This window comes from Procambarus clarkii, chromosome 87 (assembly GCF_040958095.1).
Source record: "Procambarus clarkii isolate CNS0578487 chromosome 87, FALCON_Pclarkii_2.0, whole genome shotgun sequence".
NCBI classification, from domain to species: Eukaryota; Metazoa; Arthropoda; class Malacostraca; order Decapoda; family Cambaridae; genus Procambarus; species Procambarus clarkii.
The window spans coordinates 14,617,838-14,627,530 of NC_091236.1; the positions used below are offsets into that span (position 1 = coordinate 14,617,838).

The window sequence follows — 9,693 nt, forward strand, 5'->3', positions numbered from 1 at the left end:
AAATATGGACCAATAGGCTTTCTACAAACACTTCTATTCAATACCCATTGTTTGTGTTCTGTCTTGTGTTGATACTTTTAATACCCTATTAATATCCCCTCTTGTTCTGTCTTGTGTTAATGCCACATCACCCCTCCCACCTACTCAAAATGTAGATATAAAATCGGAGATACGTAAGTTCTAATCAGTTGTGTATTTGTGAACCAAAGTCTTTGAAAATGTAATAAGTTTTACGAAACGCGCCCGTGTCGCGTCAGACTAGAAATAAAAATGAATTTTGGAGAATTGATTTTTGATTTACCTCCAACAGTGAAGCGTAATGTACGAAAGATTGAGAAAATTCGTGTTAGAATTATTAATCTTACTTTTTCGGTCATATTTAATAATATATGTCTACAGGAAAGACTGCTACCAAAATATACTAATATATATATATATATATATATTTTATGACGATAATCTCTTTCAAGAGAGATTGAGCCTGCTCTTCCCTACTTTAAGTTACGCCAAAGACACAAGTATAAGATGCTACGTTCAAGATACTTCACCAGTAGCACAAAACGTTTTGACCAGGAGGCAAAACGTATCCAAGATCCCCCTACTCCACACACCCTCCTCACGCCGGCTCGTCATCAAACCAGCTAACTACCCTTCACCAGCTTGCCTGCTTCTGATTGGTGACTCGCCAGCCGCGCACCTGCACACAGCACCTCAGCGCCCTCTACACGAATCGACGTCTGAGCCTGACCAGCTATCCACTTCAGAATATTCCTTGTGCTCTTACGGTTGACATCTCTCTCTGGCATACTAGCTCATTAGCTCGTATGCGAAGGGAGGTTTCAGCCATAGCTGATATTCTCAGCACCATTTTAACATTGTAATTTTGTATTTCACATTGTCTTTACATTTTCTTTATTATTTAACTTTAATTTAACTACCCGAGATTTGTCTTTATTTTCATTTATGTTTAAAGTAAATATATTAAAGTTTCATTGTTCATATTTTGTGTTTTACGTGTTCCTCCCTGTAACTTACCACAGACAACAGGCAAGCAGTCTATATTTTTGTTTAAAGTGTGACCAGGCTTTGACACCTGCCATTGGAGGACTGCCGAACATCAACACTCCAACACTTTCCCGTCACATTTTAATGGGAGCCTGTCCTAGGAGCTTCACTCAGGTACTAGTACCAGAACGTCAATTTGTGGTAAGCGTACTTCACTTTGCTAAAGTAGCCTTTCAATATTATCATTTATTTTCATATTTATATGGTGCTGTGTGTATTGTGCATTCCGAGAGTAGCATATGGCGAGTGTGAAATAACTTTGGATTACGTGGTGACAGTAGGCCGCAGTCATTCTCTTAATTGGTCATCTCTCCCTCCGTGTTATTACTCGTGTTTACCACCTTTTGTCCCTAGGATATTTCTCATATTTTCGGCAGATCATCATTGTGGTACCCTGGTACTTTGGTTTGTCTCTGGGTCAAAGCACCCTATCTTCTGCAATCCGACCGGAGGAGGAAAAGAGGGCCAGAGTTCCTCTAGCACGGACTTTGTTGCTGAGTTGGGACCTCAGCAGCCGTTCTCGTCCCCAGTTGACACTCGCACCCCTACACGTCGGTCAGAGATGATGTTATTTACTTAGGTAGGGAATTAGCTTTCTTTTTACAGAGCACAAAGTTCGCTAATTCTGTAAGTATCATATTCATTTAGTGGGAAACCCTTGCTTATGTTCTATAGAGACTCGGCAAGGTATGCCTACATTCTTGGACTACCTAATTCACTTTTGGAGCAATTAAATGTTTCATTTGTTTTAGAAACTCAGTTTCACTTATTTAGTAGGATTTTCTTGCCCTTATTCTCTTACATTGAGTACCGGGTACAAGATTTCCTGCGACTTTGATTGACTAATCATTTACCATCCTTTAATTAACTTTAATTGTTAAAGATTAAAATTCCACAGGATAGTTACCAGTTGCCACGTTATCCTGTTTCTGAGATTTACCATATCACAACTATATTCGTGTCCATTTATTTGCTATCTTTAACCATGTCTCGTCTCCAAGCTTTCCGTAACGATCCAGCAGGTGAAATAGGGACATTATGTCGTGCCAAGAGAACTGAATTACAAACTCTTGCACACGAGTATCACCCAGATGTTCCCCATGGAGCCAACAAAAATGAATTACATAACCTCATCATGGAACACCTCTTAGATGAAGGGAAAATTGACTGACACTCACGAAACTTACTCTATTGCAGATAAACCTGATTTGGCGACTATGAAACTCAAACTAGAACTTGCCAAGATCGAGCGAGAGCAACAAAGGGAAGCCCTCGAACAACAAAAAGAAGCCCTACAACTGAAAGAACGAGAGGCCGCCTTGAGAAAAGAAGAACAAGAAAGAGAGGCGGCCCTGAGGAAAGAAGAGCAAGAAAGAGAGGCGGCCCTGAGGAAAGAGGAACAAGAACGAGAGGTGGCCCTCAAGGAACGTGAGATTGCAATACTCAGGGAGCATGAGCAAGTACAGCTTGAAGCAAAACATCGTCTCCTGGAGATGCAGCGCGAGCATGACAAACAGCAAGCTGTTATGGCTATTGAATGTCGTCAACAAGAACTCGCATTAGAGACTACGCACCTCACTCAACGCCAGCAAGCTACCTCCAGTCTTCCAGTAAGTTTCAATATCTCCCATGCAAGTAAGTTAATGCCACCATTTGTTGAGACCCTAGCTAATCAACTTAGCTGGCCTGCTGACCAATGGTCTACCCTTCTCAGAGTGCATCTTACAGGTAGAGCTGCAGTTACTCTCAGTACCTTAGTGTCTGAGAATGACTACCAGACCCTGAAGCAAGCAGTGTTGGACGCCTACCTTCTCTCCACCGAAAGCTACCGACGAAAATTTCGTGACCATCTTAAGGCAAGTACCCCCACCTTTCTAGAATTTGCCAATACAAAGAAAAGATATTTTATGAAATGGCTGGAAGCAGCACATGTCTCTACATTTGCAGAACTCATCAACCTCATGCTAGTTGAGGAATTCTTGAGACGTGTTCCCCCTTCCGTCCGTTTATATCTAGCAGATAAAGAAGAAACCGACTACATCAAATGTGCGAAGTCGGCTGACACCTACAGCCTCATCCACCGGCTGACACCAGAACCACCTTCCAGTAAGAAGTCTTGGTACAGTTACGATAAAGTGAGTACAGATCAAGCGAGCTCACAATTGTATTGCAAGTATTGCAAACTCTATGGACATACCATAGATAGATGTGTGAAGGCTCAATACAAGAGCAATGAATCTACTAAACCCAAACAGACTCCTCCTAAGTCCGGAAAGCCTGTAATGAATGTTGGTGGTCATGTTAATGATCTTTCTCTCTTCAGTAAACACCTGTATTCTGGAACTGTCTCTACCAACGGTACAGATTCGGAGGGAAGTTTCAAATTGAAGATCTTGAGGGACACAGCGGCTCTTCAATCCATTATCATAAAGTCGGCTGTGCCTAACATCGCCTACACCGGGGAAACCGTCCTTATCACTGACCTCACTGCTACCACTCCATATCCACTCGCCAGAGTCCACCTGGATTGTCCCTTCGTGACCGGTGAAGTCCAAGTCGCCATCAGGGAAAAGCCTTTTCCCATGCCTGGAGTGCAACTTCTCCTTGGCAACGACTTGGCAGAAGATCTGCAACCGCCCAACCTGATCATCACGGACAAACCCCAGGTGTGTACTTCTGTAATGGATAATCCCATCTTTGAATATGTTCCAGCAGAGGTTCAAGAAAGTGATAAAGTTTCTCCTCCGGTTTTGGTGACCACCCGTGCACAAGCTGCACGACCGCAACCAGCTGACTCTACTGCTACCGCTGTCCCTCAAGACCCTCAGAATCTACCTCCAAATCTTACCAAGTTGGAGTTCCGTAAGTTACAGAGGGAAGATCAGTCATTAACACCATTATTCTTCCAGGCTGAGACTCAACCTGACAATATCCCTGGGTTCTTCCTAGAGAATGAATTGCTCTACCGCAGATACAGACCCAGCAAGCTGAAGGAGGATGACGATTGGGCCAATGTCGAACAACTAGTGATTCCCACCAGCATACGGCCCGATATTCTACACCTGGCCCACGGAGCTCTTTCTCACTATGGCTTCAACAAAACCTACCACGGAATCAGACAAGACTACTACTGGCCAGGTATGGTAAAAGATGTAAATAAATACGTAAAAGAGTGTCATATATGTCAGATGGCAGGTAAACCTAACATCTCTATTCCCCAGGCTCCTCTGAAACCCATCCAGGTGCCTGCGGAACCTTTCCACAGACTCATCATAGACTGTGTTGGTCCTTTACCCCGGACCAGTTCTGGCAACGCATATATATTAACTATCATGTGTCCTACCACCAAGTTTCCCATAGCAGTTCCAGTAAAGAACATTACGGCTGCTACAGTGGTGAAACACCTATTGAAGATCTTCACCCAGTATAAATTTCCAAGAGGTTCAAAGTGACTGTGGCACCAACTTCACTAGTGATCTCTTCAAGAAGACTCTGGAGAAGTTTAACATCACACAGGTACTGTCCAGCCCCTATCATCCTGCTTCACAGGGTTCTCTTGAACGTAGTCATCAGACTATTAAAGCACTCCTAAAGAAATTCTGCAATGAGACTTTGAAGGACTGGGATAGACAACTTGATCTCATAATGTGCATTTTTTGAAGTCTCCCCAATGAGTCACTAGGAGTATCTCCTTATGAGATGCTCTACGGACGTAAGTGCCGTACTCCTCTCAAAGCTTTCAAGGACTCTCTATGTAATGCCACCTTCAGTGACCATCAGAATGTGCCTCGGTTTCTTCAAAACCTAAAACACATTCTGGAGAGAGTACGTAAATTTGCTAATGACAACCTAGTGAAACCCAGGAGAGGATGAAGACTCATTTTGACCAGAGCAGCAAATTAAGGAAATTTAAACCAGGAGACTTCGTATTGGCATACCTTCCTATCCCAGGTTCTCCATTGAAAAACAAGTTTTCAGGACCCTACCGTATCAAGGAGTGCAGAAACAACAACAACTACGTTCTTGAGACTCCAGATAGGCGGCGGAGGACCCAGTTGTGCCACGTAAACCTCCTGAAGCAGTATCAAGGTATTCCCCCTACTGTGCTGATATCTGTCTCTACCTCTAAAGGTCCATACCTCCACAGTGAAACCTTCCCTGCTTCTCCCGAAAGCATTAACACTAAATAGGTGCTTTCCAAATCGGAAATCCTACCTGATCTTCATCCCAATTTACAGGACTATAATAGTGCTCCTTTGCTATGTTCTAATCCTATTCTCACCTCGCCAGATATCACGAAGCCTTTCATCCTCCATGTCGACGCCAATGGTACCGGTATCGGGGGTGACCTAATGCAACAACGAGGCGAGGAGAATCTACCTATTAGCGACTACAGCTACAAGGAACTACAGCACAATCGACAGGGAGCTACTCATCGTCCTGAACTTGCAGCACTTCAAATTGTCCCTGCAAAGTGCTCGGTCTACCACCATCTACTTAGACCACAACCCCCTACACTTCCTGCAGCAAGCCCAATTCAACAATCGAAGGCTTCGACGATGGGCTTGATATCTGCAGACTTTCAACCTGGAGACATCTACATCAAGGGGTCTGACCACATCATAGCAGACGCCCTCTCCAGAGTCTATGAGGTAGAGGCTGCTCCACCTACCACTCTACCTCCTGAAGACGTAACTTCACCGGAACCGCAGGCTTTGGGGGAGAGTTGTGACGATAATCTCTTTCAAGAGAGATTGAGCCTGCTCTTCCCTACTTTAAGTTACGCCAAAGACACAAGTATAAGATGCTACATTCAAGATACGTCACCAGTAGCACAAAACGTTTTGACCAGGAGGCAAAACGTATCCAAGATCCCCCTACTCCACACACCCTCCACGTGCCGGCTCGTCATCAAACGAGCTCTCAACCCAATTTATACTTTAATCTCAATTAGTATTAAGTTTTAGTCTTAGTGTTTTTCCTGCCTGAAACGCTTTGCATAATAGTGGCTTTAGGCATTGTATGTACTAGCTCTATCTATAAATCCATCAATGTTTGTATCACACCTTGTATGTATGTACTTTACCTGAATAAACATTTGAATTTTTTATTTTTTTTAATTTTGAAAGTAAGCGGAAAGGCCCTAGCATGGGTAAGGATGTAACAGTGCAAGTATTTTGCACTCTTTCATGTATAATTGAGAGTTGTAATTGTGGGTGTGTGTGTGTGTGTATGCGTGTGTGCGTGTGGTGAGGACTGAAATGGTATGGGAGAGATGTTGACTAGCTTCAATCCGCTGACATGGTAGTACTTGTGTTGGTGAGGGCTAGCTTGGCTTGTCCCAGTCCTTATTAGGGCATGAGAAAGAGTATACAGCTTCCCCACGTTGGGGGTGGCTGGTAGATTCAGTTAGCTACCGCCTTGCACAGTGAGAAGGTGACCAGTGTCACGGGGGGTGGGCTGGGGCTCTGCTAGCAATCGGCTGCTAGGGGCTCAGAAGACAGAATACTCAGTCCCTCCGACTCCCGGGATTCACCGGAGTCTCCTTGGTCCCACAGGAGAGGACCAGCAATGCCCACCACCACAGGTCTTTGCTCCCACCACTGTGGGGGTGCCACTGATTCATCCTGGGAGCCCTTCAGTCAACCACGGGGAAACTGCTGTTAACAGTTCCGGCCCTAAACCCGTGGAGAAGTGATGGAAGGCTCAGGCTTACCCTTTAACAATAACTTCCCCTGAATCTTGCCTGCCAGACAAAAAGGTTGCAGGAATTCCTTTCCCGCCTGCCTTCCCTATCATCTTTTAACAAGGTCGCCAGCTGGGTTAGTATATCTGCACCCCAGCGATGCAGTTCAGTGGGTGTATTCTATACTGTTTGTTGCCAGTGTTGCTACTCCTGTAGATCTGCCACTGGACTGTCAGCCCAAGGTACTCTCCCATAAAAGTCTGTGTGGCTTTACCTCTCTGCAGCCACTACACATTGCTTGTTACCACAATGTTGCTACCATTCCGGCTTCGATACTGGTCGGATGGCCAAGGGTACACTTTTATATAAGTCTGTGCTGTTTTACCACTCTCCAGATGCAACCCGTTCTCGCAAATTAATAAGTCAATATTGACTTATTAAATATGTGCATAGGTGACATACTTAACATAATAGATACCCTTAAAAAGATTCATAGAAAACACCGACCTAACCTAACCATGTTAGTATCTTAAGATAAGCATCTTATTGCTTCGTAATTACAATTATTACCTAACCTATAATAGGTATAGGTTAAGTAATAATTGTAATTACGAAGCAATAAGATGCTTATCTTAACATACTAACAAGGTTAGGTAAGGTCGGTGTTTTCTATGAATCTTTTTAAGGGTATCTATTATGTTTAGTATATCACCTATGCACGTAGTTAATAAGTCAATATTGACTTTACGAATTTGCGAGAACGGGTTGCCAGATGATAAGAGTTTCTATAGAAAACGTGATGTTCCCAAGGCGGTACTATGATAACCCTCATGTATGCTTGTAGAGAATATTATAATGAAGGCACACTTAAACACGATGATAAAATGTGTGAATTTACTGACACAAATTACATGATCACACATACAATCACAGTCAATACAGAAAATGAAAATAATGAGAATATTAAATCTGGTGATCGACAGCAACTCTTCTTTCACGACCTCCAACACTCCTTCAACTGGGCAGATTGGAAAGGAGTCACACACTCTCTCACAGAAGGCCTCTTCGCCATGCCGGCACCTCCTCTTCAACTGTCCTGCCGTCCACACACACTGTCCTCTCCAACAGTCCTAGACACAAGCTTCCCTGCAGCCTATCCTACTACTAAAGTATTAATGCTATACTGCCACATATATAGGTAAATATCTTGGCCTATCTAGCCTACTCACACAAGGGGTATTGGGAGGGAAAATTGATCTACCTTTACATTCCTGGCTCACGACGCCTGTCCCTCGATGATGTGAGGTTCCTACGCTTCCTGAGTCGGTCCTTGACGATCCAGAAACGTTCCACAGGTCCTCAGGTGTCGTGAAGCATTTGCGTCGTCGCCGAACCACTCCCAGAGATTCAGATATCCCAATCCTGATTCACCAGTGGGCACTGAGCTAATCACTATATGCACACACTCGTCCCTTCCACAAGGCGTTGCTCCTTGTCCTAGGAACGGTGTCGTCCCTCCTAAATCCTTAGTGAGCGTGACCCGGTCACAGCTAAGCCTGCCCGCCACACCCTCCAGACCCTCAGCGTCAAGCGGCGCCGCCCAGCATCGTCGCCGACCAATTTTCCAAGTTTGGCACTCCTCTGCTCAATAAACTTGGCTTCTTCTTGCTTCCCAGAAGCGCAGGGTCTCCAATAACGATGGTGGGCTGCGATGGCTAGCTCTAATCCACTGAGTAAGGCTTGTAGAGCCTCAAATCCTTGAGAGCTGACCAAGAAACGTCCTCTCCCCTTCGTAGTCAGACCAGCTCTGACGTTGGCGCCGCCCGGGGCATTCGGTGACGTCATGGCAGACTGATTGGTCGCCCGTGACCTAAACCACCCAATCCGCACTTGGCTAGCGTTTTCTACAAAATGGCGGATCTGCAGGTAGGGGGTACTACTTCATTTGTATCTGGGCTCCTCTTTCCCCTTACCTACAAACTTATAATGTAAATTTCTCCCTTATCTGGCGACATCTGGTCGCCGCATATACCAACAGACTCCCTGTATCTCATAGAATCAGTAGAGAAAGCTGATATGACTCTTAAAGCAGGCAAACGGAAGAAATAGGAGAGGGCACCGTAACATACCCCTCCCCTTAAAATAAGTGTCATATCGGTTAGTAAATCCGGAAGAGGGCATCTGCTACCACATTCTCCCTTCCTTTAATGTGCCTGATTTCCAGCCAGTACTCTTGTAACAGTAGGGCCCATCTTGTCAGCCTCTGGTTCGAGTTCTTCATCCTGTGCACGAACGTCAAGGGGTTATGATTGGTGAACACTCGCACCGGTCTAGTACCTCCACCCACATAGATGTCGAAATGCTTCAGTGCCAGGATCAGGGCTAAGGCTTCCTATTCCACTGTACTATAAGCCCTCTGGTACTTTTCGAATTTCTTCGAGTAGAATGCCACTGGACGATGGACTCCGTCCTTCTCTTGAGCTAACGTGGCTCCAATCCCCACATCGCTAGTGTCGACATACAAGGTAAAGTCTGACTCAAAGTCAGGCGAAATCAGCACTGGCGCTTCGGTTAACAACTTCTTAGTCTTCTCGAAGGACTCCTGGCATTTTTCCCCCCACTTCCATCTAATGTTCTTAGATAGCAATTCAGTCAGAGGGTGTGCCACTGTCGAGAAGTTCTTGCAAAATCCTCTATAGTATCCAATCATCCCCAGATATCGTAACAATTCTTTTCTCGTCCTGGGATTCGGATATTCTTTGATTGCCAGCACTTTCTGGTCTACTGGAGTCACTTCCCCTTGGCCCATGACGAAACCTAAGTATTCTAATCGGGCCTTCCCGAACTCGCTCTTGGCCAGATTAACTGTCAGGTTCACTTCTTCCAACCGTTGGAACAACTCCGTCAGTCGATTCATGTGTTGTTTCCAGCTATCGGCGTAC

The 9,693-nt window shown here is 44.8% G+C and overlaps 1 protein-coding gene across 1 annotated transcript; it reads left to right on the plus strand.

The window, feature by feature from the left end:
* Positions 1–2,282: 2,282 nt before the first annotated feature.
* On the plus strand, positions 2,283–9,137 carry LOC138358950 (ensconsin-like). Its single transcript, XM_069317440.1, has 2 exons — positions 2,283–2,675; positions 9,012–9,137. Exons 1-2 carry the CDS (start codon positions 2,283–2,285, stop codon positions 9,135–9,137), a joined length of 519 nt encoding a protein of 172 aa, XP_069173541.1.
* Positions 9,138–9,693: the final 556 nt, after the last annotated feature.

What these genes read in the sequence shown, in the direction of transcription:
- LOC138358950 (XM_069317440.1), top strand. Translation starts at nt 2,283, where the DNA reads ATGAAACTCAAACTAGAACTTGCCAAGATCGAGCGAGAGCAACAAAGG. An exon ending in AAGCTACCTCCAGTCTTCCA is followed by an intron (nt 2,676 to 9,011) that starts GTAAGTTTCAAT and finishes CCATCTTGTCAG; the next exon opens with CCTCTGGTTCGAGTTCTTCA.